The sequence below is a fragment of the Salvelinus alpinus genome, chromosome 1 (genome assembly GCF_045679555.1).
Source record: "Salvelinus alpinus chromosome 1, SLU_Salpinus.1, whole genome shotgun sequence".
Lineage (NCBI taxonomy): Eukaryota > Metazoa > Chordata > Actinopteri > Salmoniformes > Salmonidae > Salvelinus > Salvelinus alpinus.
The window spans coordinates 102,766,193-102,793,772 of NC_092086.1; the positions used below are offsets into that span (position 1 = coordinate 102,766,193).

The 27,580-nt window shown below is 42.6% G+C and overlaps 1 protein-coding gene across 2 annotated transcripts; it reads left to right on the forward strand.

The window, feature by feature from the left end:
* The first annotated feature begins 199 nt into the window (after window positions 1–199).
* Window positions 200–27,045, forward strand: LOC139537165 (hypermethylated in cancer 2 protein-like). 2 transcript variants are annotated; one of them, XM_071338135.1, is made up of 3 exons: window positions 200–518; window positions 18,172–18,413; window positions 18,640–27,045. In XM_071338135.1, exons 2-3 carry the CDS (start codon window positions 18,195–18,197, stop codon window positions 19,999–20,001), a joined length of 1,581 nt encoding a protein of 526 aa, XP_071194236.1. In that variant the 5' UTR covers window positions 200–518; window positions 18,172–18,194; the 3' UTR covers window positions 20,002–27,045. The 2 variants fall into 2 exon arrangements, with proteins under 2 accessions (XP_071194236.1, XP_071194247.1); XM_071338146.1 differs by lacking the exon at window positions 200–518 and adding an exon at window positions 11,846–12,063.
* Window positions 27,046–27,580: the final 535 nt, after the last annotated feature.

Sequence of the window (27,580 nt, forward strand, 5' to 3'; positions counted from 1 at the left end):
AATACACATTATTGGCATACAATCAATGAGAGGAGGGTGAAAGAATGTTGTGCATTCATGTCGGCAAGGTGTAAGACTTGAAATAATTAACTCCTTTTTCTGACAGAGACATGTAACCTATAATCAGCCTGCACCACACCCTCTTATCACTACTAGTGAGTTTTTCACATCGAGTCGGTTTCAAGCACCTGGCTCAAGGATATTTGAGTTTGTAGAATGCCATGGGACATGGGCCCATACATACAGTGTGTCAGAGGCGTTTGTAATCTTTGTGGATTCTGGTCAATTGATCCGGTTTGTATCCTGGTTGTTCAGGGTACTTCTGCTCATCGGCGGATGGTCTGGCATTTCTGAGGCAGAGGCAAACCTTTTTCTCCTCTCCCCCTTTCAGTTGGCTTTTATTTAAATTTGGGCCAGGGGGTAGGCTTCCCAGGGAAATAGCCTGCAGTGGCAAGATGGCGAACAGAGGGTTGTGAGGTGGGATGGTAAATGAAAAACGCGTTCATCGATGAATTAAGGTAAATCTATGTCATATTTCTCAGATCCTCGTATGTTTTGCGATGTAACTTGGTGTGTGTGTAGTCATGTTCAAGAATTTGCACTACGTTGTTTGAAGAAACACCAGAAACAACAAACATTTGACTCGTATGCCCAGAGAGGTCTCCCCGTGTGTAGCCAGCTTGGCAACCACCTCTTTACCTGCGTTCCTTTTAACCCGTGCATTGCGGGCTTCGGTTTGTTTTTCACAGTTTTGGAATAAGATAAATAACTTTAAACAAACAAAACATTTACTTAAATCTGATGTATGCAGGGCTGGCGCAGCAATATAGGCTAATTTAATAAAAGGCATTGGTGGACCCCTTTACCCACCCCCTCTGCTAGGGTTGCCACTAGTTACCACAGCCACAAAGTCAAAATGGCTATATCGTGGGGATGTGCATTTTTCCCTTTCAAGAAGATTCGATACATATGTAGATACATGGGCTCTGATACGATACAGAAACGATACGTTTTAGTTTGAAACGATTCGGTTTGATTAGAGAACGAATCGATGCGATTCATGCACAAAATTCAAATCTGCTGTTGATGCAGCTCATGAGCTGGGCCTCTGATCTGGAACTGTCTGAGTTGACTTCTGTTTGTGTACGCGTAAATGGTGTATGTCTATGTTGTATACGATGTAGGCACCTGATCTGAGCCATAAAGGACACTAGGCATCTACGACCCCACTGTCAGGTTAGGGGAGTGCAATTTAGTTTGTTTTTTTGTCCCCCCCACTTTGTATCTGAAATCACCATCACCCACTAATTAACTTGTTGTTTTTGCAGATTAAGGGGTTGAGCTAGTAATGTATCTATATTTATCATTTACAAATGAGCTATGACATACCCAATGAATATATATATATATAGCACAACTTTGGATTTCACCCCCATCTCAAAATCACTTTTTTTTTTACATTTTGAAAGGTTTTTTTGAGTGAGCTATTTCTTCTCCTCCAGCTTTGGCCATGCAGTGCGCCTCGCAAAAGTGATTCCTCATTATGAAATTATAAATTTTACCCAGTATATTAAAAAAATGACCATATACACTACCAAAACTATTGCTGACGTTGAACTTGAACATCAAAATCAAATCTATTGTAAGCCCCGTTCAGCAGGTATAGGCAGATGAGTTGTCCCCAGTAGCTTACTTTTATTCCAGTAAAACACAATTTTCAACAGCGCGAAGATAACAATAACCTAGCAAATTACATAGGTTGCCACTCAACTAATACAGCTTAATATCGCGCAAGCTATTTTAGCATTTGAATGCTGAAGGTGCTGCACAGATGTGTAAGATCAGGAACAGGCCAACTACTTCGCATTGGTCAGTGCGCGAAGCTGGGCTACTGATGTTCCCTAGAGTTGTTCGGCATGCAAAAAGACTTGTAGATCAATGACTGTTAATATAGTTACATGCTTAATTCGACACTGAAGGAGAGGACACATCAGTTGTCACAAAATATGAGGTATTTTCGGAAGGTAAAAAGTAATATGAACAACAACAAAAAATGATGAATCGCTGATTCACATGTCTGAATGGATTTTCTGACCGATGCAGTTCTATCTAAAGCGTTCCCGGAAGTCTCGCGATGTTCGGCCTCTGGGTTTAGAAACTCTGTGGTGTTATCTATTTTGTTGTAGACGGGTATCACCCATTTGTATGTTTTTTTTCTCTCGAGATTGTATTCTCTCAAATGTGTATCAACAGCTATGTTTCCGTTAAAGGTACTACGTCAAAGAAACGAACGTGTGTGGGCGTGGTGTAGTGTTTGGCCGGAGCAAGGAATCGGGTAGCCAGTATGGGCCCCCAAATATTTTTTGTGTGAAAAAATAATGGAAAACTATCATTCCACTATTACTGCATTTATTTATTATGGACATTTTCTGAAATTACAAATCAAGAATATTACACAATACTCCTTTAACTTGTCCAGTGATTTTTTTTAAATCAACATTTACAAAGTTCACATAGAAATAGATGTGACAATTGTCTGCTACGGTGCATTTCCATTGAACTTAATTGTCGATTAAAAACAGCAGGATGTAATGATGTCACACCTTAAAATAAATAAATCATAATTGTGGTTGATGTGTTTCCATTACCCATTTAGGCAAGTTGCACAATGCGCATTCATAAATTGGTGGAAGCCAGTTTGCCCTCCCACCTATCTGTTTCATGTAGGTAGCATGCGAAAGCCAGCATGGATAGAATGCAATAATTGACTAATATTTGCCATGTTCCAATAATGTTCATGTACCAACATATCGCCATGGTCTGTGCCATGGTGGAACTTGCACACCTATAGATCTGAAATAATTATATGGCGAAACTTGCATCCAGCCGAGCAGAAAAGCAAGGCGAAGCAATTCAGCTATTCTTGAAAGTCAGGACAATCATTGTCCTGCAAAGAAGCATCATTTTTTTTTATAGCTAAAAAAATAGATTTTGCCAGCATTTAGAATTAAATGTGGAATGGACCTTTTATAGTTAGGCCTAGGTGATGACATCACATGCCCCGCGTACCTTCAAAATCATTCAACAACCATAATTTATTTGAAAAACAGTTTCCATCGTCATTTGTCTCAAAGCTAGATAGACAAGAAAAATCCACCCGTCAAACGGATAAAAATGTTGTCTATATGATGTTTCCATTACACATGTCTCAATTTAGTTTTTTTGAAACATTGCTTTTGTTGATTACATTTGGGTCCATGGAAACCTGCCTAGTGTAACCAGTAGCAATAATTTGATGTTCTGGAATTATATGTATTATGTTATTATTTGTATTTTTTTTTTACAATATTGGATACTTCCTGCTGTTAAATTTCAATTAATGATTTATACCCATTGATTCTTAAAGAATATACCTTATTAGCATCAATGATGGCTTACGCTGATGTAAGCCATCATTGATGCTAATAAGGTACTGTCTTACTGTATCATAACCCAGAATAGGCCTAATGTTATTTTACTCCAATGTTTATGTTTTGTTGCCATTTCTGTCTTGTAAACAAACAATATAGCTCAGGGATTCCCTCATTGGTTGCTAACCCCCTTGAGATTGATAATATGTTCATTGTCCTGCAACATATGCTTAAACTATTGCAGTACTTGCTGTACTAGACATAAGAGATAATGCTTGCTTTATAAATCTTGTTTTATGTTCTGTATCTAGAAAAACCAACCAAAATGCTAACGAAATTAGCCCTGGAGCATTATACTGTGGTATAAAAAAACTAGGACGTTTGGAGATTTGTATTGCATATTTTAATATTAGAATGTTAGAATGAAACAGTCAAGGCCTTCAAACACTTGGACAATAAATATAAAAATAATTATGGTGTCTGACGGAGTTGACAAATCTAGTTAGGTGGATTTTATGAAAAAAGGTTTTAATGAAAAAAGGTTTTAATTAGGAGGTTGTTCCTTTACATGGTATAATACCTGATACTTGGTCTTTAACAATGTATATTTCAAATGTTATTAATAAAAATATTTGATTCTCCCATCTTTCAAAAAACCCTGAGCTATATCAGTATGTTTATAACTGGTGTAAAATCAATCTTATGTACTGCCAGTCCCCGCTTTTATAGCTTGGTCTATGAGTTTTAGTGGTTACATTTCCTCAGCCACGTCCCTCAGCTTTATACCAGGTGGTAGGACTACTGTTTGTCTGAAACACAAACTCCGGATTGTGGCTGTAAAAACATACTGGCCTTTTTTGGTTGAACTGAATGAACACAAACCTGAATGAAACAAAGTTCCCATAATATTTGGCAAATAGACTTTTAAAAACCTTTTGTCTTCCATCCCAAGATAGTAAGAGCCAGCCAACTACACTCCTCAACAGTAGCGGTGCAAGGGTCAAATTACCGGGGAAGCCAAGCCAGGGGAAAAAAGCAATTTTACAACCTATGTGTCGTGATAATTGCGTTTGCTCTATAACCTGTTAGTTCATATGCCTTGCGACCATGATGTATAGGTCTAAGGCCGAGACAATAAGAAGACAGTGGCAGAATAAATTCAACTACACCTTTGTTTCATCACATAACCGAAGAGCAACATCTGTCCGATGAAATCCACAGAACATATTACATGTAACAAACTTTTACATACCCTACAGCATGGTCAAGACAGTTAATGTTTCCAACCTTTTCGGACTACTTAAGAACTATTGATTTAGAACCACGGACAGTTACCGCAAGTTGCAAAGAAAACAGGCGCTGCCTCCACTATTTCAGAACCATTTCAACATGCTTATTCTCATACAATGAGTAAAAGATACAAAAAATGAATTAGTCCAATCAACTCAAGCTAAATATAATGTGGCTATCCATGGTACTGTTTTGTGTGTGTGTGTGTGTGTGTGTGAGTAGAAAATACATGTTGATTCATGCTACTTGTAGAGAAACGCCAATGCCATCCCCCTCTTTCATGTTATAATCATTGGCCAGTACGAAGAATGAAGTAAAACCACAAGTCCAAATCCCCATCTCTATCCATGGCCTATTTTAGCTAGTTAGTTATCCACGAGAGGACAACGACACAATGGGATGCAACAATTCAAGTTTTCTGTCAATGACGTTTGGCTTCTGATGTGATTGGTCTGAAGCCAAATTCAACATGGCTTCCCTTGAGACTTTTTTTTTGGTACGCCAGGACCATTCACAGCTGAGCTCACTCAGTTTAGCTCAATGCTGATTGGCTATTATTTTATGTTTTTTATATCAAGGGAGGCCAAATGCTCGCTTGCTTCCCTTGCATTCAATGCTACGGGTGGCAACAATGTCATACTATTTTTGACCAGACAGCATAGATGGGCAACACATAGAGACAGAGGGGCTCTATTGTTCGCTTGGATGCTTTCTCCGGTGAGATACATTCAGCCTCTTGCGAATTGAAGGACATTTATAAAACACAGAGAGACGAAAGATGCATTGTTTTAGTTTTTTTGGTCATTTTTGGGGGGAAGCCTGGCTTCCCTTGGCATCCATGAATACATGCCACTGCTCCTCGAATCTTGGCATCATCTTAAGATTCTAACAACTAATTCTGTTAGGAGTTTACATGTGTTCAGTAATAATTCTGTTAGCTAGTTACAGGGCCGGATAAACAAATCATAGGACCCAGGGCTTTTGTTTTTGCTGCGCATCAGCAGATTTTCTCTTGTTATATCAGCCACTGACAGTAAAATCAAGTTTTATTTGTCACATGCTTCGTTAACAACAGGTGTAAACTAACAGTGAAATGCTTACTTGCCGGCCCTTCCCAACAATGCAGAGAGACAAATAGAAAAATAATAGAAGGATAATAACACAAGGTATAAATACACAATGAGTAACAAACTTGGCTATACACGGGGTACCAGTACCGAGTCGATGTGCAGGGATACGAGGTAATTAAGGTAGATATGTACATATAGGTAGGAGTAAAGTGACTCGGCAACAGGGTAAATAATAAGCAATAGCAGTAGCGTATGTGATGTGAGTGTACAGTGCATTTGGAAAGTATTCAGACCCCTTGACCTTTTCCACATTTTGTTATCTTACAGCCTTATTCTAAAATGGATTTAATCATTTTTCCCCCTCATCAATCTACACACAATACCCCATAATGACAAAGCAAAAACAGGTTTTTAGAAATGTTTGCAAATTTAAAAAAACTGATATCACATTTCCATAAGTAATCAGACCCTTTACCCAGTACTTTGCTGAAGCACCTTTGGCAGTGATTACAGCCTTGAGTCTTCTTGGATATGATGCTACAAGCTTGGCACACCTGTATTTGTGGAGTTCCTCCCATTCTTCTCTGCTGATCCTCTCCAGCTCTGTCAGGTTAGATGGGGAGCATCACTACACAGCTATTTTCAGGTCTCTCCAGCGATATACGATCGGGTTCAAGTCCGGGCTCTGGCTGGGCCACTCAAGGACATTCTGAGACTTTTCCCGAAGCCACTCCTGCACTGTCTTGGCTGTGTGCTTAGGTTCGTTATCCTGTTGGAAGATGAACCTTCGCCCCAGTCTGAGGTCCTGAGCGCTCTGGAGCAGGTTTTTATCAAGGATCTCTCTTTACTTTGCTCCGTTAATCTTTCCCTCGATCCTGACTAGTCTCCCAGTCCCTGCCCCTGAAAAACATCCCCACAACATGATGCTGACACCACCATGCTTCACCCTAGGGCTGGTGCCAGGATTCCTCCAGATTTGACGCTTGGCATTCAGGCCAAAGAATTCGATCTTGTTTTCATCAGACCAGAGAATCTTGTTTCTCATGGTCTGAGAGTCTTTAGGTCCCTTTTTGGCAAACTGCAAGTGGGCTGTCATGTGCCTTTTACAGAGGAGTGGCTTCCGTCTGGCCACTCTACCATGAAGGCCTGATTTGGTGGAGTGGTGAGGAGATTTGCTCTTCATGAAGTTTCTCCCATCTCTACAGAGGAACTCTGGAGCTCTGTCAGTGACCATCGGGTTCTTGGTCACCTCCCTGACCAAGGCCCTTCTCCCCCGATTGCTCAGTTTGACTGAAGGGACAGCTCTAGGAAGAGTGGTGGTCGTTCCAAACTTCTTCCATTTAAGAATGATGGAGGACACTGTGTTCTTGGGAACCTTTAATGCTGCAGATATGTTTTGGTACTCTTCCCCAGATCTGTGCCTCAACACAATCCTAATCTCGGAGCTCTACGGACAATTCCTTCAACCTCATTGCTTGGTTTTCTCTCTGACATGCACGGTCAACTGTGGGACCTTATATAGACAGGTGTGTGCCTTTCCAAATCATGTCCAATCAATTGAATTTACCACAGGTGGACTCCAATAAAGTTGTAGAAAGGATGATCAATGGAAACAGGATGCACCGGAGCTCAATTCCGAGTCTCATAGCAGTGTCTGAATACTTATGTAAATAAGGTATTTCTGTTTATACAAAAATGTATAAAAACCTGTTTTGGCTTCGTCATTATGGGGTATTGTGTGTAGATTGATGAGATGTTTTATTTTCTTTACCTGTTTTAGAATAAGGCTGTAACGTAATGTGGGAAAAGTCAAGGGGGGTCTGAATACTTTCCGAATTCACTGTATGTGATGTGAGCGCATGTGAGTCAAAAGAGTTAGTGCAAAAGGGGGTCAGTACAGATAGTCTGGGTAGGTATTTGGTTAACTATTTAGCAGTCGTATGGCTTGGGGGTAGAAGCTGTTCAGGGTCCTGTTGGTTCCAGACTTGGTTGGCTGGAACCAACAGTCTATGACTTGGGTGGCTGGAGGTTGAGAATTTTTAGGGCTTTCCTCTGACACAGCCTGATATAGAGGTGATGTACTGGGCCGTGCGTACTACCCTCTGTAGTGCCTTGCGGTCAGATGCCAAGCAGTTGCCATACCAAACGGTGATGCAGCCAGTCAAAATGCTCTCAATGGTGCAGCTGTAGAACGTTTTGAGGATCTGAGAGCCCATGACAATTTTTTTCAGGCTCCTGAGGGGGAAGAGGCGCTGTCGTGCGCTCTTCACAACTGTGTGGGTGTTTGTAGACCATGTTCATTCCTTAGTGATATGGACACAGAGGAACTTGAAGTTCTAGACCCGCTCCACTACAGCCTCGTCGGTGTGGATGGGGCCGTGCTTGGCCCTCCATTTCCTTTAGTCCACGATCAGCTCCTTTCTCTTACTGATATTGAGGGAAAGGTTGTTGCCCTGGCACCACACTGCCAGGTCACTTGACCTCATCCCTGTGGGGGATGTTTTGTTGCCTGTACTCTCACCACCTGGGGGTGGTCCATCAGGAAGTCCAGGATCCAGTTGCAGTTCTCACATAGGTGTTCTTGTTATCCAGGGAAGCTTAGCAGAGGTAGAAATGCTTGGGTGATTAATGTTAGTGCAGGGTGAGTTACACATAGTGGACTTCCTGCTACGGCACACCGCCTCAGTGCTAACAGTATCATTTTGGTTCATAGGCATATGATTACAGCATACAATAACTGTAGGATCAGCAGAGGCATTCAGTGCAGTAAGAGGGACATAAATGATGTACATTACATTGTGTCTTCCAACACCCCTGGGATAATGTACATTTGCTGAAGCATTATGACAACTCGGCGACACAATGGTAGGGATTTAATGAGCTGGGCTTGGGTCATTGATAAGTCATTGTGTCAACGCAGCCTTAATGCTGTGAAAGGAAAAAGTTAACGTCGATCCACTGAAGCAAAACGGACAAGTGAAAAGCTGCGTAATGGAGAGTTGAAAATAAAGAGAAGGGAGGTCCAGGAAAGTTTTGGTGAAGTGGTAGAGGATGATAGCAATGCTTATGTTATGTGTGATGATTGTGAAGCGCTATACAAATTCGACAGTAACAAGAAGGGGTTCTTTAAATAGGCCTATGGCACGTCAAGGGAACTGTAGCCTACTGTTCAGAGGGGTTAAATGGAAACTGAAATCTGGACACTGACTATAATCTTTCAGTCTTAATATTAACGCCTGCAGAATTAAGCATTTCTTGCAGTAAAATGATACACCAAATGTACATTTTGACTCAGGAACAGGAGTGGAGAAATATGATTTCTTTCTTTCAGCATCTTGAGACAATGCGACTGCATTTTTGGTATTTATTTATTGTATTTTGTCCCTGATTCCTAAACATCTTTTCTCAGCGAAAGAAGCCGAGATGACACAACTTTACCTATGTCAACTAGATTGATGCATTCATTCTATCATTTATGACATTATTCTGGTTCGCAAGGGTTGATTTAGTCTTCCAGGGCAGGGCTTCCTAAACCCGGTCCTGGGGCCCCCCTGGGTGTATGTTTTTAGTTTTTTCCCCTAGCACTACACAGCTAATTCAACTAAGCAAAGCTTGATGAGTTGGTTATTTGAATCAGTTGTGTAGTCCTAGGGCAAAAACCAAAACGTGCACTCAGTGGGGGCCCCAGGACCGGGTTTGGGAAACCCTGTTCTAGGGCAACATGTAATGACGGAAGAGAAGCTGCATGTATCTAATTACAGACAAGCCTACTGATAGCCTACCGAAATTCTAAGCAGAAACGTATCTGTCAAACCTGACAAAACAATCGGTCCCCCATCTCTGACTGTAGCCTACAGCACAATTTCTATATTTGCAGGTTAGGGTCAGGTGCAGGCCTCACATTTTCACTTCACTTAGTTGGGCGGTTGCGGATGGGTTTTAGCAATTGCGGGTGAGTGCGGGTGAACAAACAGCTGACCTGCGCACCACTACTACCTATATTGCCTTTTTTGGGGGGCCTTTTGGGCCCTCTACTGGCTTCAACCCCTGTAAGCCCCTGCATTAATCCAGCCCTGGCTAGTTAGGAGTAAACGTGACATGAGCTATCCTTGCGCTGGCTTTTCCCGGAACACCTTGGGTGAACCTGGCTCTGTAAGTGTCACAATGGGTACAGCTTTAAGCCAGGTTCATAACTGCAGTTTACGGGGTTCTCTCAAATCTGTGACCAGAGCCTTGTCGAGTTTGAGGAGTTACCGAGGTAACTTTGGTCAACTGAGTTCAACTGCGCGTTCAGGCTGTGCGTCCCAGTCAATGGTGGTCACAGAGCAGTATAGCCTTTTCACAATGAGACGCCGAACTATTGTGTCCTAGCACACAGTATGTGGAATATGATTTACTCTTAACTCCATTTATCCTGAATGAAGTGTCTGAGCCGCGAGTTGAGGACCAATGGAATCAGATTCCCTTCCTCTCGAAAGATTGCGTCATCATCCCCTTATTTTACTTTTACATTATTTCATTTTTACAATAAACATACAGACAAAAAAAGCACCATAACATTAATGGGAACCAGGTGTGCGTAATGAGACAAGATGAGTAATGAGACAAGACAGTCCGGGGTTGGTGGTCAGACCTCCACTCCGGGGGTTGGTGGTCAGACCTCCACTCCGGGGGTTGGTGGTCAGACCTCCACTCCGGGGGTTGGTGGTCAGACCTCCTGAGCTGGTGAATGGAATGAGCAGCAGTACCGTGGGAATCCGTTGCAGAAATACGTTTTTTGTGCGTACGGAACATTTCTGGGATCTTTTATTTCAGCTTATGAAACATGGGATCAACACTTTACATGTTGCATTTATATTTCTGTTCAATATAGTTTCCTTCATAGTGTACCCCTCTGATTGGCTCCACCCCAGGTTACCTCTCCTCCTATTGGCACTCTGGCAGGAAGATTATTGGTAACTAACCTACTCCTAGCTTCTCCGTACGTAGGGTTTCCAGCAGTTACGTTCACCCACTGTTGGCTCCATGGGAACTACAATTCCGAAGCTCTGTTTTAACGTTTAGAAACGTCAATCATCGCTTTCAAAACGGTTTTACAAACATATGCTGTTATGCTTCTTATCTTTCATATTAGCAAGAAAGAATGTACTTACTGTAGCAGTTTTGCACAGATCCACAAGCTGTGTGCCTCCAGTTTCCGAACTACATTTCCTTCCCAGTTACGCTTATACACAGCACTGGTGTTTGGTGCACACTAGATAGGAAGCCACCTATGCTAATTAACTATGACTTCCGTCTGTCTTCTGAAAACACGCAATGTAACGTGGAGATAATGTATGGCCGTGTGTGACACCTAACGCTAAGAAGGTGTAGTAATTTAACATTTAAAATATATATATATATTATTATCAAAGACGCGTTTCTTATGTTTCCAAAAACGTACAGCAAGCGATGTGTGTTTGTTTAGACTAGCGTTGGGGCTCTTAACAAAACTCCCCCGATCAGAACATACTATCGCCAATAGGCGCTAAAGCAGTTTGCATCTATGAATGGGGTAGCCTACGCCATACTGGCAGCCTGTCTCATTTCAGGTATCTGGGATTAATGCAATCCAACCCCCCTCCCCCTTCCCACTGAAAGGAAGGAACGGAACATGACATTAACATGACATGAACCACGGCGAACCGGTACACCAGTTTCTGGTTAGAATAAACTCTGTCTGTCAACATTAACACAGAGGACGTTTGACGATCAGAGGCTTATTTTGAAAAATGTCAAGAATGTCTTGCTCACAATGCCCTGCTCACTTCTTCAAATATCTCTACCTCTCTAAAGTCTATGTGGACAGTTCCAGCCCAGCACTTAAACTTTGACCCTGCTGCTATCTTGGACCGGGTCTCTCTTGCAAAATAGATTTTTATCTCAATGAGACTAACCGGGGTAAATAAAGGTTAGGTTAAATCGATTGGGTGGGTACTGATTAGGATTAGACCCCTGCTAGCTGTCCAGGACCAGGCTGGATGACCTCCGGCCTAAACATACCTCCAGTAGAGGGATTCAATACGAAGCAAGGACAAAAAAGACCATGATTTTGGGTATTTTCACAAGAAGGTTCCTTTTGTTGGAAGGATTGTTACCATACAGTATATTTGACATTATAAAAAAAAAAAGCATAATTGAGAAATAATCAGTTGGCATATTTATGACATTTTGGCCCATTTGGCAAGATTGTGATCCGAGGGTTGTGAGGTGAGAGAGGATAGTAAATAAACAGTGTTCATCGATGAATTAAGGTAAATATGTCATTTTTCTCAGATCGTCACATGTTTTTTGATTTAAGTTGGCGTGTGTGGTTGTGTTCAAGAGGTTGCACTCCGTTTTTTGAAGAAATACCAGAAACGCCTAACAAATGGCTTGTATGCCCAGAGGGCATAGCCTAATTCCAGAACTAGTATTACCAGCTTGGCAACCACCTCTATACTTGCACTAATTTTAGCCTGTGGATTGCTGGCTTCGGTTTGTTTTTCACAGCTTTGGAATAAGATGAATAACTTTCAACAAACTAAGAATATTAACTGAAATCTGGATGTATGCAGTGGTGGAAAAAGTACTCAATTGTCATACTTGAGTAAAAGTAAATGCTATACATCAAATTCCTTATATTAAGCAATTCAGACAGTATGATTTAATTTTTTTGACAGAAGTTGGACACTCCAAGAACTTCCAAACTCAGTATTTGTGTTTAGTGAGTCCGCCACATCAATGGCAGTAGGGATGACAAGGCGTTATATTGATAGGTGAGTGAATTGGACCATAATTCTGTCCTGCCTGAGCATTTAAAATGTAACGAGTACTTTTTGGTGTCAGGGAAAATGTAAGGGAGTTAAAAGTATATATTTTCTTTAGGAATATAGTGGAGTAAAAAACATGAATAGTCATGTACAGAAACCCCCAAAAACGACTTAGTAGTACTTTACAGTATTTTTACTTAAGTACTTTATACCACTGGATGTATCTACCTGTACCGGCACCCCCCTGTATATATTGTTATTTTTTTACAGCTGGTCTTTAATTACTTGTTACTTTCTTTCTTATTCTTATCAACATTTTTTTTTTAACTGCACTGTTGGTTAGAGCCTGTAAGTAAGCATTTCACTGTAAGGTCTACACCTGTTGTATTCGGCGCATGTGACTAATAAAATGTGATTTGATGTAGTGCTGGCCCAGCAATATAGGCTAATTGAATAAAAGACATTGGTGGATCCCTTCGCCACCCCCTCTGCGTGTAGGGCATTATCAATTTTGTGGTAGACGAGTAGGCCTATCGCCTATTGATTTTCTTTTTTTCAAGATTTTGTTCTCTGAACTGTATCAATGAATCATACATTTTAGATCAGAGTTTATTATTATTGTTGGAGTTAAACTGTAAAAACGCCAGCAAATCAGCTGCAAGTGATAATATTTTTGGAAATTTTGATCCAAAGTATACCCACGCTAATAGAGATTTATATGTGATTGTATACAAATGTAAGCAAGATTTGAATTAATTGTTTTCGTTAAATATTATATCTATTTGGACTTCTTGCAGTCAATTTCCAGTCTACAAATGATTTGTAATTATGTTCTGGCCACCTGACCATCCGCTCAAGAAAAACATCGTCGAGCGGCTGACTCTAATTGTTGATCCCTGTTTTAGATCATGGTAGAGCAACACTGGTTTGGAATGCTTGTAGGATGATGGTCACAGCATTGCATTTAAATGTTTCTCCAGTATGTGAGAAACGTTGGGCTTTTGCAACATAGCAACCAGTAGCATTGATTTAACGTTTTGCTGTGTAGGTTAGACCAAAATCCAGCAGAATTTCTACAAAATAGTGTATATAGCTGAAATTAAAATTAATTGTTATGGAATACGTAGATTTTGTTATTTTTTAGTTATATAAAAAAAAAAAAAAAAAAAAACATTTTCTGATCGCTGCCACTATCTCTTAGAATGATGTTACATTTCTATGAATGATTTCTACCCATTGGTACCTGAAGAATATATAACAAAAGCATCATGATTGTTTACATCCGCTAGTACAACTGTCTTACCCTATCATAACCCAGAATAGGCCTGAGGTTATTTTACTCAAATTTGTATGTTTTATTGCCATTTCAGTTTTACACAAACAATGTGTAGCAATATGTTTAAAATTGTGGCGTCAAATCAATGTTATTATGTACTGCCAGTCCCCGCTTTTATAGCTTGGTCTGAGTTTTAGTGGTTACATTTCCTCAGCCACATCCCTCAGCTTTATACCAGGTGGTAGGACTACTGTTTGGCTGAAACACAAACTCAGGATTGTGGCTGTAAAAACATACTGGCCTTTTTTGGTTGAACTGAATGAACACAAACTTGGACGGAACAAAGTTCCCATAATATGAAGCAAATAGACTTTAAAAAAAATGTCTTCCATCAGAAGGTAGTAAGAGCCAGCCAACTACACTTCTCAAATCTTGGCATGCATCTTAAGATTCTAACAAACTAATTATGTTAGGAGTTAACATGTGTTTAGTCATAATTATGCTAGTTAGGAGTAAACATGTGACATGGGCTATCCTTGGGGTGCCCTTTTCCAGAACACCTTGAGTAAACAGACGGGTCTCCCGGGTGGCGCAGTGGTCTAGGGCACTGCATCGCAGTGCTAGCTGCGCCACCAGAGTCTCTGGGTTCGCGCCCAGGCTGGGCTGGGTTCGCGCCCAGGCTCGGTCGCAGCCGGCCGCAACCGGGAGATCCGTGGGGCGACGCACAATTGGCATAGCGTCGTCCGGGTTAGGCAGGGTTTGGCCGGTAGGGATATCCTTGTCTCAGTATGTAAAAGAAATATACAAAAATAAAAAAATATTTAAAAAAATGTCATAAAATGTATGCACTCTACTGTAAGTCGCTCTGGATAAGAGCGTCTGCTCTTGGCCGGTAGGGATATCCTTGTCTCAGTATGTAAAAATGTAATAAAATGTATGCGCTCTACTGTAAGTCGCTCTGGATAAGAGCGTCTGCTAAATGACTAAAATGTAAATGTAAATGTAAACCTGGCTCAACAATGGGGATGTTATTTTTCATGTCATGTTCTGCTCCACGTTCAGCCCAACTGGTGAGTGGAAAGGACGTTTATTTTATTCCTAGAAAACAGTTAATTTAAGTTAATGGGCATTAAGGAGTGTCAATTGGACTGGCTCAGATTATCATTATTCCCTTACCAGAGGGCCAAACTGCTTCCTGTAGTGGACCTAATGCCTAAAGCCCAGCTAGATTACCAGATCATGTGATTTACTGCCAGTGATCTCTACCAGGAAGACAAGATGAAACACTGGACAGCCAAACTGAACACGGGCTAAGAGAACATAGGATATTACAGAAAACAGGTTAGAACCCACAGGCTAAGACTGAACACTAGAACAGTTACAGAACACAGGCTAGAACAGAACAAACTAGCTAGAACAGTTACAGAACACAGGCTAGAACAGACTGGAACTGTTACAGAACACAGGATAGAACAGAACAGACTAGAACAGTTACAGAACACAGGCTAGAACAGACTGGAACTGTTACAGAACACAGGATAGAACAGAACAGACTAGAACAGTTACAGAACACAGGCTAGAACAGAACAGACTAGAACCGTTTTAGAACACAAGATAGAACAGAACAGGTAACCTATATTGAAATGTATTTGTAAACAGGAGTGTTTATCAGAAGCTAGCAAGGCTAACTCATTGATCCTGTAGGCCAGACATCCTCTCCAGACCAGACCACCTGGTTATATGGCCTGCTCTCTGTTCTCTCTTCCCTCCAGACGCCCTGGTTACGGCCTGTTCTGTCCAGCCTGCCTTCCTGGTTACGGCTTGATTATATACTGTACATCTATGGTTCTCTCATGTAAAGCGATGAGGTGATTTTTGAGCAGGCAGGGTAGGAGGGGGGCAGAACGGGGCTGTAGGCTCATAAATGGACCCTCAGCATCTTATCACCATCAGTGTGTTGTGCAGTCGTTAGATGGATTACCCAAACAACTCTTTTGTTTCAGTGTGTATTTTTTGGGGAGGGAGCGTGTGTTTTGTGATACTGTATCGATGTATGGCAAGACGGATGAGATGCATTGTTATCAGTAGTAGTATTTCAAATGTTGTACCATCCTGTTTTTAAATTACCCAAGGGTCCCGTGCAGCTCAGTTGGTAGAGCATGGTACTTGCAACGACAAGGTTTGTGGATTTGATTCCCACGAGGGACCAGTATATATATGAAAATGTATACACTCACTATTGTAAGTTGCTCTGGATAAGAGCTTCTGCTCAATGACTCAAATGTAAATGCTACTCCTACAGATGTAGGGCAGCAGATTGGAGGGGGATATGGAGGATTAGAACTGGAGAGTAGTTCGGTTTTAAGTTTTGCTGAAGCTCAGTACTGTAAATAGAACTACTGTTAATTGCTCCAATCAAGTTGTTTACATAAAAATCTTTATCTAAAGCAGTTGTTTGAATACCAATACCTGGCATATGATAATTGTTGTAGGCTTATGTTCACAGTAAGCCTAGTTACTAACACTGATTATACACTGAGTGTACAAAGCATCGTCACCTGCTCTTTACTTAACATAGACTGACCAGGTGAATCATGGTGAAAGCTATGATCCCTTATTGATGTCACTTGTTAAATCCACTTCAATCAGTGTAGATGAAGTGGAGAAGACAGCTTAAAGGATTTTTAAGCCTTGAGACAATTAAGACATGGATTGTGTATGTGTGCCATTCAAAGGGTGAATGGGCATGACAAAATATTTTAGTGCCTTTGAACGGGGTATGGTAGTAGGTGCCAGACGCACCGGTTTGTGCCAAGAACTGCAACGCTGCTGGGGTTTTCACGCTCAACAGAATCCTGTGTCTATCAAGAATGGTCCACCACCAAAAGGACATCCAGCCAACTTGAGAAGCATTGGAGTCAGCATGGGCCAGCATTTCAAACACCTTCTAGAGTCCATGCCCCGACGAATTGAGAATGTTCTGAGGGCAAACGGGGGGGGGGGGGGGTCTACACTTTTTTGTACACTCAGTGTTGATCCCCAGTCTGAGACATTAAGTATTTGTGTTCTGCTTTAAGAAGACCCTGTTTTCCCCTGATACCGTACCAGTGTAGGGCAGCCTGTGATTTTCTGCTGGGATCTGTATTCTGGCGAGGTTACTGACTGGCTAAACTAATTGTTTAACCCGGTAAACGAAGTCTGATAGGCTGCATTAGGGAGGCAGGTAGCCTAGTGGTTAGAGCGTTAGACTAGTAACCGAAAGGTTGCAAGATTGAATCTCCGAGCTGACAAGGTAAATATCTGTCGTTCTGCCCCTAAACAGGGCCATTAACCCACTGTTCCTAGACCAGTTAACCCACTGTTCCTAGACCAGTTAACCCACTGTTCCTAGACCAGTTAACCCACTGTTCCTAGACCAGTTAACCCACTGTTCCTAGACCAGTTAACCCACTGTTCCTAGACCAGTTAACCCACTGTTCCTAGACCAGTTAACCCACTGTTCCTCAGCCGTCATTGAAAATACATTTGAATTTGTTCTTAACTGACTTGTCTAGTTAAAAAATAGGCAGCCCAATTATGATGTTTTTTCCTCTAATTGGTCTTTTGACCAATCACATCAGATCTTTTTCAGAGCTGATCTGATTGGTCAAAAGAAAAAAGATATCAGTTAACAATTAACAAGCAGTTAACAATTTGCCATTATCAAAGCCCCACCTGAATTCTCACTTCACATACTGTCAGGGTGGGTGTATATAAATATGAGAGTTAGCGATGACACGCGCAGTCATGTGCCCATCTAATGAGTTCCATTTATAGCTGATCAGGAGCACATAGTCTCTACTGGGTTAGCTGATAATACTGGAGAGCTGGGTTACAGTGTTTGTGTGCTGTGATAATGAACAGAACCATATCATGGTTGCTTTCTCTGGTTCCTCAGAATCTATTGCTACCAGAGAAGCTACAATGGGCCGAGAATAAATGGTAGAGCAACAAAAAAAACAATTTGAGGTTATTTTTACCAGGTTTTTGATATTTGTTGGTATTCGTTAGTGGGTTGGTGGTTAGTTTATCGCATTGGTTATCTTTCTTCCTCCTGCCAGTATGTTGTTGAGGCCTATCTTTGAGGAAAACAGTGTGATGGTTTCAGTGTGAGCAGAGAGGTGTAATGTATTGGCCATACTTGGGCAACTTTTTACATTTCTTTTTTTAGGCATCCTGTGCATTGCAAGAATTTCAGGAGCACGTTTGGACCTGCAGGAGTTTAAATTAGTCTAAGAACATTAGTGGTTGTATTTCTTTGAGTTCTCAGAACTGAACTCTCCCTCTCTCCCCAGGTGTGTAAACCAAAGTGTGTGTGATGGAACAGCAGAATCATTCAAAGCAGCTGCTTCTGCAGCTGAACCAGCAGCGAGCCAAAGGATACCTGTGTGATGTCATCATCGTGGTGGAGAACGCGCTGTTCCGCGCCCACAAGAACGTCCTGGCGGCTAGCAGCGTCTACTTCAAGTCGCTGGTCCCCCACGACAACCTCATCAACCTGGACACAGAGATGGTCAGCCCCTCTATTTTCAGACAGGTGGGTCACTTGACGGGCAGTGTCACATATACAGACATATTTGTATTGGACTCTGTCATTCATATAATTTAATAGCCATGGACAGTACACATTAATCAACGTTTTAGTTTCCACATCAATGCTGTGAAGCCTAGCTGTTTTATCTGCATTCGGATATCAACTTGCTGTGAAACAAATTGCTCATTGGGACATTATAAAGATTACTCTCTACCCCCCTTTCCTCTAGGTGTTGGACTTCATCTATACAGGTCGTCTGTCCAGTTCTGACTCCGTCAGTGACCACAGTATCTCGTCTCTCCTGATCGCCGCCTCCTACCTCCAGCTGACTGAACTGGCTGCTCTCTGTCGCAGGAAGCTCAAACACAACGGTCAGACCCCCTCCAGCTCCAACAAGATGACCCCCTCCTCTTCCACCTCCCCAACCTCAAATGGACACACCCCTGGCCCCCTCTGCCTCTCCTCCACCCCCCTCCACAACCACCAGCACCATAACAACCACTCAGGGTCCAAGAAGGGGAGCCAGAGGAACCAGAGACCGGGCCAGGAGGGAAGGCTGAGAGAGGATCTGTCCGAGAAGGTGTTTATTTCGGGCTCACGCTGTGCCTCCCTCAGCCCCTCTGGAGAAGGTAGGAGTAATGGGCTGGGACTGGACCTGTCCAAAAGGAGTCCGTCAGAGAGCACTGCCACAGAGGAGGTGTCCCCCAGCAGTCTGCTCCAGAGCTCTTCCCCCCACTCCTCCTCTCTCTCCCCCACTCCCACTCCTCCCACAACGTCTAGTGCCAAGCCAGAGCCTCCAAAGACCTCCACAGACCTCCAGCCCAGAGCCCCTCGCAAGAGGCCCCGAGGTGATAAAGTGACCCCAGAGCTGGAGGACGGAGAGGTGGATGGAGAGGAGAACGGTCTAGATCAGAGTGAGGGGAGCGGGCACAGTGGAAGAGGAGGAGGAGGAGGAAGAAAAGGGAGGAGAAACGGAAACACCAACTACATCTACCGTCAGCCCCAGCCAGGGTTTGAGCCAGGTGTAGGGGACAACCTGTACGTCTGCATCCCCTGTGGGAAAGGCTTCCCCAGCTCAGAACAGCTCAATGCCCATGTCGACACACACACCCACGACCAACTCTACCTGAAAGACGAGGAGGAGGAGGAGGAAGAGGAAGAGGAATGTGGTGGATACTTGAAGGACAAAGATCCGGACACATGCCCAGATGACTCTGCATCAAAGGAGGTGAAGCCTGACGCTGAAGAACCTGGGCATCTCTGCACAGTCTGCAGTAAGAGCTGCAAGGACGCGACATCACTACGGCAACACGAGAAGAGCCATTGGCTGAACCGGCCATTCCCCTGTAACATCTGTGGCAAGCTGTTCACTCAGCGAGGCACCATGACGCGCCACATGAGGAGTCACCTGGGCCTCAAGCCCTTTGCCTGCGAGGAGTGCGGCATGCGCTTCACACGACAGTACCGCCTCGCCGAGCACATGCGGGTCCATTCGGGGGAGAAGCCGTACGAGTGCCAGCTGTGTGGCGGGAAGTTCACCCAGCAACGCAACCTCCTTAGTCATATGAGGATGCACACCTCGCCCTCATAGAGGACACTTCACCATCGTCACTGCAGCTGAACCACAGCTACCTGGGTTCTATTAGGCTGTCTACCTCATCTTCAGATAACTATCTGGACCCTCTGTTACCCATAGTACCTCCTCACCCTTGTAAACACACCTGGGTTCTACCTCATTTTCAGCTAACCATCTGGAGCCTCGGTTACCCATAGTACCTCCTCACCCTTGTAAACACACCTGGGTTCTACCTCATCTTCAGATACCTATCTGGACCCTCTGTTACCCATAGTACCTCCTCACCCTTGTAAACACACCTGGGTTCTACCTCATCTTCAGATAACTATCTGGACCCTCTGTTACCCATAGTACCTCCTCACCCTTGTAAACACACCTGGGTTCTACCTCATCTTCAGATAACTATCTGGAGCCTCGGTTACCCATAGTACCTCCTCACCCTTGTAAACACACCTGGGTTCTACCTCATCTTCAGATAACTATCTGGACCCTCTGTTACCCATAGTACTTCCTCACCCTTGTAAACACACATGGGTTCTACCTCAACTTCAGAAACTCACCTTGAAATGAATTACCTCACCTTTATAACCACTCACCCCGAGTAAATTACCAATATTTTCAACCTCTTAACAACTATCACTTATACCCTCACCCTTGTAACAACGATCACCCATACCCTCAACTAGGGATTCATATTTTCACGAAAACCTACCAAGTTTCAATACTGGGAATAATTGATATTTATCCCAAGAGTCCCGGGAAATACCACAAATATTTGAAGTATCCATTCTCAAGCCTTTAAAACCAAGATATGTCACTATGCCTGGGTTCTCCCAAAATAACATTGTCGCTGTGCCACAATGCCGGCTTGGCTGCGCCACTGTAAAGGTTTCACAGCAAGTGAAACTGATATTTAGTAATGATAGAGTAACTTTGATCACCAATGACATTGTTGTGAATTGCGAAACAGGCTGTTCATGAATTCTGAGCATTATCATGTTACTCAATTAATTTAGCCCAGGACTACTGCTGAAATATGCTATCTCGAGACAGAGCATGCTCAGGACCCACAGAGCGCACCCAGAGTAGGCGATAGCGTTGTCGAATTATACAAACTTTGTAACAGCAGTCAAACAAAAGTCAAATGACTAAAGTTGCTACGCTTGTTAACCTCCAACGAATGACAAAATATCTCCTATTTGGCAAAATGGAGTTGATGATTATACAGATAGCAGGTCAGCTCATGAATAACTAGTAGTTGAAGAGAGGAAATTGTTTAAAGATCATAACGGGGACCATACTCTCTACTCTCGTACTGTTTGTTGATCTCACATTCTGTACCGACGCTCTCATATAGTCAGAAATACGAAACAGCTCAGAGAAGCGGGGGAAATGTTCCAGGTATTTTGACATGCTTTGTTTTATTTTTTATTTATTTAACCTTTATTTAACTAGGCAAGTCAGTTAAGAACAAATTCTTATTTACAATGACAGCCTACCACGGCCAAACCCTAACCCGGAAGACGGTGGGCCAATTGTGCGCCGCCCTATGGAACTCCCAATCACGGCCGGCTGTGATACAGCCTGGAATCGAACAAGGGTAGTGACGACTCTAGCACTGAGATGCAGTGCCTTAGACCGCTGCGCCACTCAGGAGCATAAGCAGACATGCATTGATAATGCAACCTATGGATTACAGAATAAAGTTAGGAATTTTCATTCGAGACGGGAGTCAAGATTTCTGGTTTCAGTGGGATTATTGGGACTATAGGAAAATAGCCTAGGCCTGAGTCAATAGCCTGAGTCAATAGATAATACACTTGAATTTGGCTACATTATTCCATTCTAAATGTTTCTGATCAGTGATAAATGAATAAATGAGCTACCACTTCTACTTGTCCAGCCAAGATAAATTAACCAAATATATAGACAGAGATTCAGTGAAACAAAATCACATTGATTGATTGACACAGGATTTTTGTCGCGAGTAGGACAGGCTACTATGCGAGTGAAGAGCAAGCAGACTTGTATAACATGCTAGCAACATTTTTTGATCAGCTAATATATGAGCAAACTAGAGTAAAGATGATCATTAGCACTCACCTCAACTTGACTAACATTTCCCCAGCCTACCAAATATCCAAACGGAGATTCAGTGAAAACAAAAATGTGACATTGATTGATTTATCTAGACGAGTACCCCACGCATCTCTCGAAGCAGTGCGATGGCACTGTCTCAATTAAAACTGCTGAAATTATCATCTAGGTGACCACACACGACTATTGCTTTAAGTTAGTATAACGGTTGGATATAACTTTGGCAGTTTCAGTGTAACCAAGAATTTGATACATGCAACAAATTTGCTTTCGCCTACTTTATTCTAATATTTTCATCATTCAGTTGATCATAACTAAGGTGTTTTCCTCTCTGCGCTTTTTCTAGTCCTAATGGCTGTTTCCCCGTCTCCTCACGGTGCTGCCCACCCCCGCCACGTTGTTCCTAATGGCTGTTTCCCCGTCTCCTCACGGTGCTGCCCACCCCCGCCACGTTGTTCCTAATGGCTGTTTCCCCGTCTCCTCACGGTGCTGCCCACCTCCGCCACGTTGTTCCTAATGGCTGTTTCCCCGTCTCCTCACGGTGCTGCCCACCCCCGCCACGTTGTTCCTAATGGCTGTTTCCCCGTCTCCTCACGGTGCTGCCCACCTCCGCCACGTTGTTCCTAATGGCTGTTTCCCCGTCTGCTCACGGTGCTGCCCACCTCCGCCACGTTGTTCCTAATGGCTGTTTCCCCGTCTCCTCACGGTGCTGCCCACCCCCGCCACGTTGTTCCTAATGGCTGTTTCCCCGTCTCCTCACGGTGCTGCCCACCTCCGCCACGTTGTTCCTAATGGCTGTTTCCCCGTCTCCTCACGGTGCTGCCCACCTCCGCCACGTTGTTCCTAATGGCTGTTTCCCCGTCTCCTCACGGTGCTGCCCACCCCCGCCACGTTGTTCCTAATGGCTGTTTCCCCGTCTCCTCACGGTGCTGCCCACCCCCGCCACGTTGTTCCTAATGGCTGTTTCCCCGTCTCCTCACGGTGCTGCCCACCTCCGCCACGTTGTTCTCAACACCAGTTTAAATCAATATAGCCTACTGTTATCTAGAAATCTGGCATTTTTTTATTCTGTGATGTCGGACCAGGCCTGTGATCAGGCATCAGCTCACTGGCTTGGGTCGGCCCGGGATCTAATTTTAATTTCTGATGAGAACTCTAAACTGGATTCGGGTCTTGTGTGCAATCCGGCATTTGCTTTGCATTTATGACGACTTTGTGTAAAGAAAATGTGCTAGGCTAAAGGCTTCCATGTGACTAGGCTAAAGGCTTCCATGTGACTAGGCTAAAGGCTTCCATGTGACTAGGCCAAAGGCTTACATGTGACTAGGCTAAAGGCTTCCATGTGACTAGGCTAAAGGCTTACATGTGACTAGGCTAAAGGCTTCCATGTGACTAGGCTAAAGGCTTACATGTGACTAGGCTAAAGGCTTACATGTGACTAGGCTAAAGGCTTCCATGTGACAACCTGTTTGGATAATGTACCATTTTATTTTTTGCCAATCTGCTGCTGTAGATGTTGGGCATTTGGTGGAATTGCATTACTGCGACATTGGGGGAAAAGTTGGTAATTTCCCAGGTCTTGTCACAATTTTTTTTCTCTGAAAATGTGACAAGTGGTCCTGGGACAGTCCCAGGATCCCAGTTACCAGTGTTAATCCGTACCCTCAACCTCTTAACAACTATCACCAATACCCTCACCCGCTTAACAACTATTACCCTCATCATGGCAACCATGATTCCGTACCTCTATTTGAGAACTGTTCCTCATCTTACTAATACCAACCATTACTTCATCCTTAGAACCCATCATAAATCCACATTGAGCCAGCCAGCCAGCTGTTCTGGCTATCTCAGGGTCAACACACCACACCTCTACATCTGACATAAAACCAAAGACGCCTTCCTCCCCATCCCAGGTGGCTCAAATATGTTTTGATGATGATAGCTTTTAGCATCCAACCAAACTAGCCCTCCCAGGGTGTCAGTCCGTGCTGTCGTTCCTCCAGGCTGTTGTAGCTGTCTCTCGCTGGCCAATGGGGGACCTCATTGGCTCTCCTGCCTCATTATCAGACACATACTGGACCCCAGGCATGACTGGCTAACAGTCACTAATATTATGTTCTCCAGCTAGATAGGACAGGTGAGTCAGCCTAGCCAGTGTGCATATAATAACTTATCACCTTTACATACACTGCCTGTTGAAAACATGGCATTATTTGAAAATGATCAGGGGTGTTCTAACAGCAATGTTTACTTTATTTGTAGTTCATAGGTCAGACTTTGTAGTTTAACTTGGGGGTAAAATGTTTGAGAACTTAGTTCTGCTTTTGTGAATGTTTAGACTGGGTATTTCTACTTTAAGGGGTTTGGGTCAGGTAGGGGGGGTTCTTTGTCATTTGAGGCATCATACTCTGTTGGTACTGTCGTTTTGTCTGCGTTTTTCCTTTAAAAGGCTGGACTACTGCTACTAGCCCTGTCACACTGCTACCTCTTCACTCTTCAGATTAACCATTTAATAATACTTTCCCAGTATCCCTGTATTAAGTTTGCTTTTGGTTTTCAACAAGTTCCTCTCGTCTGTTAATGCTGTGAGGAGGGGTGAGTATTGCTTCCTGAATAAGTGTTACTGGTACTAGTGTAGGAGATTGTAAGGTGAAATCCAAAGAGAAAATTATTGCAAACTAACAACAACTAACGTTTTTCAATGTCAGTGTAGTTTTACCGATGCTATTATGTCCACCCCTAGTTCCACACAAACAGCCACGTGGTAGGAATGACTCATGTTGATTGGACCAACCTCACCTCATTGCCTTACTTTGTCTTCACTATGTCCTCAGGAGGACTACATACGTGTCATTTCTGAACATCTAAGAATGTGTTGTAATTGTTTCGTTTTAGACTAGTAAGTGCATAGTTTTAAAATTCTCTTTCCTACATGTTTATCACTTAAGTGTTGAAAAAAGTAATTTTTACTCCAGAAAAGTGTACAGAACTCAGGAACATTGATGTCAGGGTCTGGCATCCATAAAGTACATATCTACACTTATGAGTTCCGTTAAACTACAAAACTCTGGTTGTTTTGGTTCAGGCATTTAGAATGTCTACAAATGAAATGAAAGAGCAGAGAGAAAAAGATAAACATGTTTCAGCTGTGAGGGTGATAAGTCTAAACCATATCTTCAGGGATGGTTCCTCACATTTTAACTGAAGAACCCTCCGCTGTGTTGTCAAACTGTCTGTACTGTCAGAAAGCAAAAACACTAGTTTCCTAAGCAAGAGATTTTTTAGAGGAGGTGGGTGGTGATTATCTTCTTTCAAATAACTTCTGGATAAAAGGTAGAGGTGTTTAAAATATATTATAAAATATTAGTTCTTGAATGTTATCAGCATGCATTGTATAAAAGATACAAGCTTGTTCCAAATCAACAGACTATTTTCTAAACCAAAGCACATACTGAACGACTGACGGCTTGTGTGGCGTAAAGTGTGCGTGTGTGGGAGCGTGATCTCATTGTTTACATAAACCTAACAGTCAGACCTCAGGCAAGGAATCGTTTTTTCACGTCTAAAAACAAAGAAAAGAACAGCATTGTTTATTTGCATGTATTGTTGAGCCTGTAAACTTAAGTATCCGCATGTTATGAAAATATGATGAAGCCATTTTTGATATCTTGTTTGTTGTTGATTGTTTGTTGTGACCAACCAAATGTTTTACGAAGGGGTAGAAACATGTGTAAAGGGAGTGGGCTGTAATATCAAGTTATTTAGTCTACAACTCATTATTTTTAAGAATAGGAAATATTACCTCAGAGTCCACCAGTCAGGGATTTGGTCACAAACCCTTTATCCAGTTAGATTATTCTATTTATCTCTTACTGTCTCTCTCTTATTAAGTAAGTTGTTGCAGTCACTTACAGACAGTGTAGTCTATTGATGAATGTATTTATTAGTTGGATCCTGTTTTAAACCGCTTTATGATAACTCAGTGGATGATAGTCAGGGGCTTTATTACTTTGTTACTGCTAATACAGTTTAGAGAGAAAATATGTTAAAGGGTTAGTTAACCCCAAATAGCTTGACAACCACTCTGTGTGAGAATGTCAAACCATGATTTATTGGGTGAAATGACCCTTTAAACATGATATAGCTATAAATCAGATCAAGCTCCCAGCCCAAGACACTGGAGACAGTGGGAATGTACTGCTCCTGTGGTATAGGTGTTTTGTACCACTTTTACCTCATCCAAAGCATGTAGAACACAAAGATGAAATGTTTTTTATTGTGCTACATTGTTTCCTGTTTTTCTGAGAATGTAATCTGTGTTGTTGTTGTCATCTGTTCTATAGGTGGTCTTATCCATTGGTATGGGACCACTGACTCCTGGTACAGATGCAATATGTATTGTATTCTACAGAAAGCATTGGTTTTGTCAAAGCAACTTCTGTTAAAGGCTGGTATTGTTACTATTACAGAGACGCTTCTTGTTTAATCTCTATCTGAAAACCAAAGGTGTCTATGGCAGCATTAATATGTACATAGTCACACGTGCCACTACTAATCCAAACCAAGCCACTTATGAACTAAACCAAAGGCAGTCTAAGGCAGCAGGTCTATTCATATAATTCCTAAGACTTCTGGGCATGAAACCATGTCAAAGCTGGCTCTATGTATTCATTTACTCTGTCTTTGTACAACTAGTTTCTCTGTTCTACTAAATATTTGTTCAATTATATATATTTTTTCTCAGTCTTCAACATGCTTACTGAGAAACTCCAAAGTTCAATTCCTCAGAGCTTGTGTTCAGGAGTTTCTTGATCTGTGTGGTTCTCGCTGCACCACCACGTGATTCAACACAATGTCATGATTCAGAGTCCACTGGTTAACCTGCAGTCTCTTAATGTACAGATATGAGTGTCATCTTTATAAAGATCTTTTCATTAAACTTGATTGGAAAGAACTAAATTATTCTTTGTTTTTCTTTTGTGGTGTGTGTGTCGGGGGGATTTGTCACTGGTGGTTATTGATGGGGTGCTGGAGAGGGCAGAAAGGGGAGGGGAAGGGTCCAGACTAGGGGGGCCCTGTTCCAGTTGGGCATGGTTGAAGGGTGGGTTGGGGTTGGGGGAGGGGGCATGGGGCAATGTCTACCATCTGTCTATTGTGCCCAAGTCAAATAGGCTTTCCTTCAGCAGACTGATCTCTCTCTCGCCAGCTCTCTTAGGTCCGTTATCACCAGGGTGAGGAGAATGCTAGCCGTGATGTAATCAACCTAGCCCGCCTCTCGTCTCCCTTGTGATTAGAGTTGGAGAATTGGTCTGAAAGTAGTAGTACACTTCAATGTTTCATTAGATGTTTTCAGTGGAGAGAATGGCTGTCGTTTTGGTCATAGCCTGCCTGTTTGTCTTGGTGTTAACCCTGTGCACCCCACTTAGCTACTCACCCAACACACACCCTTGCCCCTGTGTTGTGATACTTTTGTCAAATTGATGTCAAAAGTTGA

Coding starts and splice junctions, on each gene's coding strand:
- LOC139537165 (XM_071338135.1), top strand. CDS start 18,195: ATGGAACAGCAGAATCATTCAAAGCAGCTGCTTCTGCAGCTGAACCAG. Junction 18,414..18,639: donor GCCCCTCTATTTTCAGACAG/GTGGGTCACTTG, acceptor CCTTTCCTCTAG/GTGTTGGACTTCATCTATAC.